Source organism: Aptenodytes forsteri, unplaced genomic scaffold (genome assembly GCF_000699145.1).
Source record: "Aptenodytes forsteri isolate BGI_AS27 unplaced genomic scaffold, ASM69914v1 Scaffold175, whole genome shotgun sequence".
NCBI lineage: Eukaryota > Metazoa > Chordata > Aves > Sphenisciformes > Spheniscidae > Aptenodytes > Aptenodytes forsteri.
In genome coordinates, this window is record NW_008794723.1 from 1,233,567 (window position 1) to 1,245,629 (window position 12,063).

Here is a 12,063-nt window from a genome sequence, read left to right on the forward strand (position 1 = left end):
GAATTAAACACAGATGAAATAAAAAGAGAGATTTCGGTTGGTGTGAACATGCACACAAAATTACCCTCCTTTTTTGGTGGGGTAAACTATCTTGGTTCTATGAGTTCTAGAAATTTTTTTAGAGAAAGCAGCCTCGAGATTTGAATTTATAACACGAACACATAAACCTAAGGAAATCCAAACTAAAAAAAAAAACCACCTCAAAATTACTTTCAGGCTTTCTCTAATTGAATGTTAATGAAGATCAGCACTTTGTTTTTTCCCCTACAAACCACCTTTAAATGAAATCATTATTTCCTATCCTGGCTTGGGTAAGAGCGATTTTTATTGTTCCATCTGGCTAGCAATAAACCGAAAAGAGTTTATAGCTAATCGGACAATGTGAGACAATAAAACATTAATGTCTCCTATTTATCTAGAAAAATGGAAGCATTGACAAGACAAATTATTTTTCATCAGATATTAAAAATCTCATATAAGAGTCCAGTTTAGGGACACAAACCCTTAGGAACTTCCTATAGATAGAGAATGATTTTAAATAAAACTCAGCCCTAATCCACATGAGAAAGCGCAGATCACACTCACGGTATGCTGTTGCAGAATCTCTCTCCTTCTGGTCTGTGCTGAGAAACATGGTGAGGGCAGAATATGGTACTTGGAATAACTATGCAAAGAAAGAACATCGCTTAAGAAATGTCAGGGTAAATGCTTTGATATCCAGGAAAACGGTTTAATGCAACCTTGGAATTCACTTATTTAGAACATTGTATTTTTTAGCACAAAGACCTGTCTTTTCTTTCTGATTTGTAAAGCATATTATAGGAAAATGTATCTTTCATAATACAAATAATAAATAATAAATTACCAAGAGACTTTACCTTAATGCTGTGCTCCTTCAGCTTCCTTGGGAAAACGTCCTTCATAGCTAGGCTATAAAGCATCTAGTTTTCTTTGCACTAGGAGACTATAATGTTCCTAGCTTGAGCTAACTAACAAGAAGCAAAGCCATAATGAAGACAATGTAATTTTCCACTTTATTCAAGCCAGAAGACTGTATAAATCCCCAAAATATTTCAAATATCTGTCTCACTATGTAATTCCAGGAGATAATTGTGAAAACTACTTTGTCTTCAGCACCATTTTGCCACACACTTCTTAATTTGAGTTAAGAATAGGTAGAAATGCCCAATTGCTATGTCCGTGCACTAACTAAAAGGTAGATGAGGAGTGTTGCTTGTTTGTTTTTACAGCACTGTATCTAGCATGCAATTGATACCTTGCTGTAAAATCTTGGTGGAAACAATGCACTGGTAATACTTATCGCAATGCTGGGTAAATGAGCCCCACTTTTACTGCAGTCTCCAGTAGTACTCCATTGATAATAACTATCGAACGTTAAAGGCTTCACCTTTTGGATGGTAACGATGTGAGTGGGACCCTGTCCTCATAGTGTTGAACTAAAGTAAAAATCACTTCTAAAATCTTGGAACAACATACAGGCCAAACTCTCAGACTATTGTGAAGTGGAAGTGGGACATGAACCTGCTTGAACAATCAAGTTCTCTGTGGTGTTTCCACCACCACAGAGATCTGTAGCCAGGCAAATTAAGTCTCGCAATCCACATCCTACTCTGTTCGTACAAAATGCATTTCTGTTCACCTCCATCAGACATGGCAAGTGTATACGTTTTCAAAGCTCTGCCATGGAAAAATCTGTGTTTTTCCTTCAAAAGAGAGGAAAGAAAATTATTTTAAGCCATTATGAATGTCTTCTAGACCATCTTTCTCCAGAGGAAACAGAGGACCTAGGGAAACATTCCAGCTTAACACAGGAATACAGAATTCCCAGGTCCAATAGATCTGTAAACAGGAGAAAAGCCAAAGTCAAACAAGAAATACAAACATTTTAAATGTCTGGGAACCACTTTTTCAAAATGTGATCCAGTGAAATTCAATCAGCTGGGATACACCCTGCCAAATCGCAATGCAGCTGTCTCACTTCCAGTCCTAATCTGCTGTGTGATACTGCTTTGCATGGAACATACCTTGTTTCACCTTGATATTGGCTACAAGGTAAAACAGGGTGATGCAACCCCTACATGTACAGTATGGAACGTGTCAAGGAAGTTCTTTGGGATCCACTGAAATGATGGCTTCTACATAAATATTGCAAATTCTGGGCTGAATTAAAAAATTCATGTGCTCAAACTCTTCTACCCAGGCATAAATCTCATGATGACTACTATCAGTACTATTTCAGCTCTGGTATCCTGACTTTTCATTGCCTTCTAGCCTGAGTCACAACACCCAGAACTACAGCCACAAACCTACTTGGTCTCCTAATCTGCTCCTGAAAATAGAAATTATAAGAAGTTAGATGTCTAACTGGAATTAGGAATCCGAATGTCTCTGTGGATCTATACAAGAATGAGTTGAGTATCTAGGGCACTGCCAATAAAAGCGACTGGAGGGAATCTGTCTGAATTAGCAGGTCATTTGCCAGAGAAAGCATGGGCAGAAACCATCAACCAGCAGAAAGTTTGATAAAAGGACCACTGCCTATCCCTTAAACTCACTAGAAGTTGAAATAAAATGTAAGGTTTTGGTAAATCTCAGTTTACTAAATCTGAATGCATTAACATAGACAGAAAACAAGCAAGTTACTGCTGAGAACATCATGACCTGTAATCTACTTACTGTGGTCAGTGCTTGGAAAAGGCAGTAGAAAGTCAGGTACCATGCAACTCTTCCCGATACAAAAGGAGGCAGGTACCACATAAAAAAATAGGACACTACTGTGAAGGGTGTACATGCCAGCATCCTGCAAAGAAGATTAACACATGTCAACAGTCTCAACATAATGATAGCAAAGCACATTAAATTTTCCTGCTAATAATCAATATAATGCAATTTATTTTATGTGCAGTTTTTCTAACTACAATAATGCCATGTTTTTAAGTATTAAACGTTAGCATGCATTAAATACACAGATTAATAGAAAATGTATACAAGTACTTCCATAAAATGGAAAAAGCCCAGCAAATCTGAAGGAAAAGAGCTATACTTTAGTTAATATCCCACTCAGAACAGACACAATTTCCTTGCACATGCACTGTAACAGCATACCTATATTGCCATCCCTTAGTACATGTCGCAGACTACATATTTATTAGAAAGAACATGAAAACTAAGCTCTAGTGTCACATGTCTTCATACTTCAGCAATTTTTACATGAGCCTACTTATTACCAAGGATTCCCTCTTCCAATTTTAATGCCTTCAGTTTTCCCCTCAGTAGCCTCCTCATTGCTACTTCAAGCACTACAAATACGTTGATACACTTAAAAATGCTGAAAACAGCATAAAAGATAATGGACAGCCCACTGCAAAAGTTCCTACAGACTGTATCTGCTTGGGTATATAATAATTTGCTCCATTTAACTCAACAGCAAAACTCCTAATCACTTCAAACACAAAAGGATCATCTTCTGATGAGGAAGGTGGCTTAAAAAAAAAAGAACCACAGAAACTTAAATTCCAGACATTGCCATTAACCAGCAATTAATTATATTAGTCTAAAAATTATTTCAGGCAAACAACCCTTGTCAAACTCCATGATACGGAAGAAGTGGTCAGATGCTCTTCTTTCCTAAAAGTCTGAGCTGCAGCAGCATCAGGGCTCTCCTGTATTCTTGTAAATCAGACATTAAACAATGTAATTAGATGACCAAGATCCCAACAAAAAATGTCCAAACACGTAAAAGAGAAAACAGATTAATCCCTTCACAACAGCACTACTGACATTGGGGGTCAGCTGATTATTTTGCAATCGTGAACTGAAAACCTGGAATACAAAAGAGTAATGTGGGTAAATAGTTTAGGAAAACAATGGCTTTCCCACACTGCTCTTTGGGATGGACAGCATCACTGGGAGCTGAGCATGTACAAGGAAAGTGCCAGGTTCTGGTATTCTCTGTCCCTCCAGTCCCCAGGCCACAGTTCATCCACAGCTGGTCAGCAATGGAAAACACAAATAAGGGTAAAATCCTAACACATCTCAGGGAATCTACCTTCCTGTCCAAAAGCGTGAGCTCTTCCAGACCGGTGTCCAGACTGAGTCACCACAGTAAAATATCTTCATAGTCAACTTTTCATGCAACTTTTCAGCAATAAACCTCTTAGTATTCTTCCCCTCTTCCATCCTCTTTCCACATTTTCCTTTCCTCATTAATGTCAGTGAGTTTTCAGAGCCTTGCTGAAGTTGCTGAATATCTGATTGTCTACTATTACATCCTTTGACAAAATATTTGGCTGGGTTTGTGTATTTCAAGTCAATGTCTGCTTGTGCCTTTTAAACACATTACATAAAAGAGATCAATAGTGATTGATGACTTCTTATTATATTGAGTACAGTATTAAGCTACAGTTAAACGTTCACCTTCTTTATTAATGTTCTTGCTTTGCTGGCAAGCTTTTCTGACTGAGCCAATTCCATTGCTTCACTCTAGATACTTAGGAAGTCAGAATAATTTCAAAATACCATCAAGCTATTGGAAGACCCATTTTTTGCTTTGTATAAATATGGTCTGACCTCCAAAGCGTAGGAGCAACATTCCCATGAAAAAAATTACCATTACCAAAAAAACAGACAAAATCCTTCTGGAAAGAAAGCAGCTGTTCGATGAACGCATATTAAAGGCCAGGTTAGATAAGCACTTTTCCTGTAAGAAGTGCAAGTTGTACAGTAGTTGGTTTACAGTGCAAAGGGCTGATAAGTTCCTGCTTGTGCTAGAATGGGAATTACTCTAACATCGATTTAACACTAACAGTAAACACATGTATTTGCAGTATTTTCAGAGAATGAAAAAAAAAAAGGCATCAAAATACATCTAATGGCATTTGTATAAAAATGTCATTATTTTCTTTTTGAATAACTTTGTTCCTCGGTTAATTCAGTGCTCATTAAAAAGCACTCCATTTACCTGGCCACAAACCAAATCCTGGAAAGAGAAAGAGCAGCAAGCTCCTCTTTTCCCATGGGGCTCTTGACAAAAAGCTTAACTTTGACCTGAAGGCCCTGTTCCTGCTGGGGCCAAGAGCAGCTGATCTCAGCCTTCTTCCAACATGTACTTGCCTTCTATTCTTTGTCAGATATAAGCTGGCCATGGACAAGTTTCTGTAGCCCTAAAACCACACGACAGCAAGAGAACCACCAGCTAAAAACTGGGCTTATCTTCCATGAAAATTCAACTTCTTTGCTCAGGATAACACATTTACTCTTAGATTTTTGTTGTGAATCAGGTTTGGGGGTTGTATTAATTAAAAATTCACAATTAATTCAAAATATCTTACAATACATCCTTATAATGCATGAGATAGATAGATAGATAGAGTGCTCTATCATCACTGCTCTATCTATCACGGAGTGATAGAGCACTCCCTATTTCACAAACTACTCGGTCTCCGCAGTGATGAAAGACTCCCTATTTCACAAACTACTCGGTCTCCCCTTGACTTCCAAAATATAAAAAACCCAGCAAATAAATGCCCTATAGGCATAGACATGCTCGGGTTCCTCTAACATGGACCAATCCTTTCCAATTTTCTTGCTTCACACCTGTCAATCTCCTTCCTATATGAGTAACATTCATTCTTCTAACCTCTCCTTATAGCACACGGACAGCACACGTACAAGTGTACTAGCTAGAGTGCATACAAGGGATAAGTATGTCATAGCGAAACATCACGCTGTCCCTTTAGAAATGCTGATCAAAATCTTACAGCATCTCATTCACTATAAAAGTCATGGTGATTTTTTTAATTAAGTATTTTGATTACGGGGATGTAAGAGAGGCGGGACCAGAATGACTGCTGTAAGGAAGAATGTAACAGGGTGTCAGGGCAGTGCTGGTTGCTGAGCCCTTCAATGCCACGGTGTCACATCTGTTCCACATATATGCTCACATCTTTTACTGAATTGAAAGGTCTAGAGAATTAAAGGTAACAGAACTCCTGGAAGGCTGATGTGAGAAGTGAAAGCACACTAGGACACAAGCAGAAACAAGTTCCAATTTTGTGGAGGAGTGAAGCCAAACTAAAGGAATCTAGACAAAGATGAAAATTCAACCACAGATTCAAGAAAGTTTTAGATCTGAGCTTCCAGTTTTGTTAACAACACAGTGTCTTGGCTTTATTTGTTTGTGTCTCCAGTGGTAAAAAATCTCTTCTATGTTTTCATGGGTGAACAAGTTAAAGGGAAATAGATGACATGACAATTTTTCTTTTTGATTTTATGTATGTACAATGAATACAATCACTGTTGTCTGGGAAACAGGCAAAGAAAAATGAGTCTAATTCAATGAGGTGACTGCATGATCACAACACACACAATATTCATATATATATATATGTAAATATATGTACACATTTATGCTTACCAAGGCATGAGCCGGCCAATTTTTGTCCATCTACTTTTACTAATAAAAAAGCCAGCAACAGGATCAGTAACTGCACCTGAGGCTTTGCCAATGAACAGCACCAAAGAGGCATGAAACGGAGTAATCTGAAAGTACAGACAGAATACTGTAAACAAGAACCATTGTTTCACTATACAATGAAACAGCATAAAGCAACTTTCCAGAAAAAAACCTCAGTGTTTTAAAGAATAATGATAGTTCATTTACAAAACATGTCTGCTGCTGTCATAGAAATTACTATTGGCTACCCGTAGCAAACAAATGAGTCATTGAGACAGGCACCATGCAAGAAGGGATTAGAGGGGAAAAGTGCAAGGAAGGAGAGATTATGAATGTGTTTAGAACTAGGAAAATGAGTCAGGTAGTCAAATAGTACGCTAAAGTCCTTGTTTTAGTCATAAAACCTGACAGAGTCCCTCTGTAATTATCCCCTCACTTTGTTCCTCACACAGCCCCATTTCCCCATATCTTTATCTTGACCTGATCTAGAAAAAAGTAGAGGGAGCTGTTTACATGCATTCATGTTTTTTCATCTCCTGAGATTACCAACAAGGCTGCCAACTGGTGGCATGTGGCTGTGGAAGAGGTTGCAGCACAGCAGACTTTATCCACTCAGAACTAAACTGTGACAACTGAACTGCATAAGGCACATCTGTTCAAATCGACGTTGCTAGCACATGTCCAACAAATCTCACTTGAAAAATGTTCACGGATTACATAAGAATAAAATGGCCAAGTAGAAGAACCTTTGAAGTTAACCCAGGAGGACCATACTTAAGTGCCTGTATAGAAATACAGTTTATCCCAGGCAACGTAGTTATTTTTCACATATATCTGTAGAGAGCTTAGGAATTCATATCACACAATAGTTAAAAAAGGCGGGGGGAGAAAGAGAGAGCAAGGGCCTGCTGAAACAGCCTACAGGGCTTAAACAGTGACAGCAGACAAAACCCCTTCACCTATATGCTTCTTCATGCTGTCAGTGCTCCAACCTAGTGGGAAGCCTGGCGAATGCAGCTGATACAACACCAAGCTTGAGCTAGCATCCCCTGCTTTTCTGCAGAGCTTATTGCCTCCTAGGCAGCATCACACGGCTTCCAGCTGGCGCAGGTCCCCTGCCTGCAGAATTTGCTGTAGGTATTCCCTCAGAAGTGAAAGAAAGAAGCAGTAATCTCTGAGATGTCCTGGATGACCTTTGTAAAAGGCGGATGCTATGCACTTTTGTAATCACGCCTGTTAAATTTTAGCCCAAATTAGGTGAAATTGCAGGGGCAGCCAATCTTCCTGACAGCACCAGCTCCAAGACACATACTCCACCCTAGAAAGCTCATGAACAGGGAAGGATTGGGAATGGTAGTCTCCAACAGGTAATGACAGTGGCTCTCCAAGCACCCTATTGCTGCACTGTAGGACAAGGCTGTGATGAGCATTGGGCTGTGTCCCACAGCAGTTTGCTGATGTTCACCTCATCCGCCTTCGCTGACTTGTACCCTCCCACAGCTAGGGTGGCAAGAAACCCACCAACCCTGAGGAACACTTGCCTTTGGGGCTGCACTGGAACTGCTCACAAGTCACTACTGCTTCTCAAGAGACAGGTCAGCCAAAACAAGAACAAAACACCAGTCAGAAAGATACAGGTGTTGAAATACCGCAGCGATGAGGGATGCGGAGACAGAAAGCTTCAAATTAGGTGGGTTTTGCATTGCTATTTTGTTCAGATAATGTGAATAGACAGAAAGGGAGTGGATACTACATAAACAGAAGTGGAAGAAAGCCTGGAGGAAAATTAAAACCTCTCACGTTAGGAGTGGAGTCTGCATAGTCACCCTATCTTCATTATTGGTAGGGGCTTATACATCCCTTGGCTGCATTTTCTTAGCCCCTAAATCTAGACAGTGTCTGTCAGCACCAATGCCAGAAACTTCTCAGTGTTAATAAAATACAAGATAAAATATGCTAAATTCATCCATCTCAAAAGGAATAAAGACCAGGATCCTATTATCAGAGGTTTTGGTGTTTTCTAGTAATTTGTGGTGGTTTGGAGTTACATTTATATGTCTGCAGTTTATACAGGTAATTTAGGTGGAACGTGGAATTCAAAAGGAAAAACTGTAAGCTACAGAAAGTGAATACAAATGTAATTTTCTTAGGAAGGATCCAGATTATGTATGAAAGATTACACCTAGTGAGTTTCCCAATCTCTCAAAGAGTTCTGCCCTCTAAGTGGGCAAGAATTAAATCCAGGTAGCGACTATAAAATTACATGCTCTCCCTGAAAATGTGTGGAAAAAACCATGGGATTTCAGAGCTGTTTATCAGGCCTTGAAATAAGTCCTGTCCCTGCAGGATTACTTCAGAGAACAAACTAAACCATCAAGGAACAAATAATTAAGCCCCTTAATGAAGTAGTAAGTGTGTCATTACAAACATTAAGCAAAATTATTGGGTTTCAGTAGGAGCTTGTTAACAAAATAATCATTATTATGTCATTTATTTAGGTGGTGCCCAAAGGTGCAGGAATGGGACCCCAGCTTTCTGGACATTGTACACAAACAGATAAAGAAATAAACAGTCCCTAGCTTCCAGAATTTTCAATTTCTGTGATAAGTGGAGGGTGGGGAAATTGCCATATTTATAAGCACCCTGGGAAAATTGTATTAGTGTCTTTCTCATTTAGTTCATGCTTCATCATCTTCAATGGCTTGTATTGCCATCCTTGATGTAAGCGTGAAACAACTGTAGTCAGAGCTGCATCCACCTCCCTGCTGCATCTCCAAGTTACCTGTTCCACCTCCAACTCCTCAGACTCCACACCATCCACTTGCCATCTTTGACACTGCTGGGCCCCTTTTCTAGATCTTGTGACTTTGACCTCAACAAGACATTCAAGATCTCAGTTTTACATGCCAGTCTTACTGTGTTGCCAATTTTATCAAGTGAGTCACACGTCAGCTTCTGATATCAGGCTTTTATAGGAGAACCATAAACCAAATCTTTTGGACACCTCCACTCCCCCAGTCACGATATCCTGCCTTTCTACATCTTAAACAGCAAGTGGATAACGATACCTGATCCAGAACCTCCTGTTCTTTCCAGCAAATAAAAACAGTCATCAGGGCTGAAAGCCACCCATGTAGTTTCAGCTACAGCTGTTCTCACAGTCCCTGCAATTTGGCCTCATCTCCCTAAAATCCTTTTTGCTATGCTGTAATACTTTATCTGTCCCACCTAGTTACCATGCAGACATACAAGACAATCCAAAACAGTAAAAAATGCTTATGGATTGATTTTCTTTGTTTCTCTGCTGTCCTGAAATCTAGCTGGAGCAGCTGAAAGTCAGATGAATGGGATGACTCCTACTGCTTTGTTTTACCAGGTCTGCTTCTGCACCAGAAAGCCACAGACTGGAAGCAAAGAACCTTCAGGAAGGATAACTCAGCTTTCTTTGCAAGGAAATTGTCCTAGACAAACCAAATAAAATTTATGTGAAATTGTGTTGACTACTGGATGCAACTGCAGTGATTTTTAACTAAACCAAATGAACAAAACTTCACAACCTCAACACGGTGCTATTAATATTTCAGATGTCTCATATCTTACACTCTCTGACTCTTGACACGGAGAACTGCTTCTTCTTGTGTCTGCAAGTGTGTGAACTCTACAGTGCCTAAAGCTCTACTAATGATCGCAAACTAAAAGCAAACAATGGCCACTTCAAGACAGAAAGGAAACTAGTGAAAAAAGAAAAAAAAAATTTCTAGACAAGTTTATGCAGTTTCCAGGATGCTGAACAGCTAGAGGCAATGATAACAAGACAATTTAAAAGCTTTATTAGCTAATTCACCTTTTATCATTCCAGGGACATTGTTGACAACATCAGAGTTGAGGTAAGTCTACAATCTGTAAAGGTTTCTTGTGCTACTTACATGGGCTATATCTAGCAGGTAGATCTGTAGGAAGAAAGCAGCAGCGCTCCCTGCCACTTGATTTGGGGCACCTCCTATTGCATAGCATAATTTGCCGCAAATCGAGAGCCTGTATTCCTGTTCAAGATGAAGCACAACAAATGATGAGAAAAACAAGGTACACAAGTTACAAGCTATGGAAGTCATAAAGTTAAACCCTAAAGTTAACACCAAATTCAGGTATTCGCTTCACAGGTATTCCACTAATAAATCCATATGCCCTCAACCCCTATTATCAGCAGGCATTTGGATGCTCATTGCTTTGGTTTTTAATGGTTTTGTTCCTTAATTCGGCCCCTAAAAACAGATTACAGTGGGAATCTAGGCTTACCTACCTGCTTCTCGCAAGCTATTGAAAAGGAACAAGTCTACAAACAAGCAAGAAGCAGCAAAGAAGTGCCCACTATTTTCTGAGCTTAGTTTTGTCTTTGAATGTTTAATTCAGATTTTTTTTAAATGTTGAAACCTTTTTTACTTTTTTAAAAAGAATAATTTCTTATATTAATCTTTCAGACCATAATAATTGATATACACTCTCATACCATAGTGATTAGACAACATTCATAGAAAGAAAGTTCCACAGTCAAATGCAGACCGAATAGATCCCAAACATTTGTGCTCCGTTCCTTCCTTCCTTTGTCACAAAATGCTGCTGTGACCCTGGCAAAGTCACCTGACTTTGTACATCTTCCTTTTGACTTGACTTTTCTCTCTCTTTTGTGGAAGTTGGCATAACAGGGAAAGTGATTGGGGGGCCCAAGTTGTCTTTAGGAAGGACTCTAAGTCACTCTAGGCACATTTAAAAAAATTTTGCAAAACTGTGCTCTCTCATTTGCCTTTTGATGCTTGAAAAGTACCGTAAGCATCCAAGAATATTCTCTAATAGAATTGCCAAATAAGAGTAAGATAAAACCTGAAAATAAGGTTTCATAACAGTAATTAAAAGAAAAAAAATGCACAGTCTAACAGAAATTCTAATGAAGAACACTGTGTTTTCTAATAGAAGAAGTTCCAGAATACTGGAAAGCATTTAAAAAAAAATCATAAAACTTAATTTCATGCCATAAAATTCAAAATACAGGAAGAAAATGACTCTTCATTAATCTTGTATTCCTTTCAAAGGGACAATGTATGCAACCCAAATTTAGACTTTTAGGCTTTCAATCCCTCTTTAAAGATTGCTGTCAGCAGGAACCAGGAAACATGAAGAGGAGCAGCAATATTAATCCTGGGTCTGCCCCCTCTCTGAACTGACTACACAAGCCCTTAATTCTTACATTACATCAGGATAAAAATAGAGATATGGTAATGAGATCCACCACAATGATAATATTCTGATACGTTACCTAATTTCCAAACATTTTTAAATTTACTAAGTACCATCATCTTTACTACCTAACAGAGTTTTGATAAGTTTTAGACTTCCAGACAGAGCCTTTCATCATCTAATCATTTTCCTTTGAACTGTTTTATCTGAGTGGGTGTGAACAAGCAAGCATGAGTATCAGGACTCTTTCCTTTTTGTGTTTTCACAGAGAAAGATGGGGTGGCATCCCGTCACTACGCCCAAGTAAAGTGGACAGTGTCAGGGCACGAGCTGCAGAATGGTATCGCCACAGCAGG

The 12,063-nt window shown here is 38.9% G+C and overlaps 1 protein-coding gene across 1 annotated transcript in view; it reads right to left on the reverse strand.

The window, feature by feature from the left end:
* Positions 1-12,063, reverse strand: part of MFSD2B (major facilitator superfamily domain containing 2B) — a 45,138-nt gene that overhangs the window by 27,253 nt on the left and 5,822 nt on the right. Inside the window, exons 2-5 of the mRNA XM_009273875.1 lie at positions 10,402-10,518; positions 6,437-6,561; positions 2,698-2,821; positions 586-664 (exon numbers count right to left, since the gene is read on the reverse strand). Coding sequence (XP_009272150.1) covers positions 586-664; positions 2,698-2,821; positions 6,437-6,561; positions 10,402-10,518 — 445 coding nt within the window. The remainder of the gene's footprint in view (positions 1-585; positions 665-2,697; positions 2,822-6,436; positions 6,562-10,401; positions 10,519-12,063) is intronic.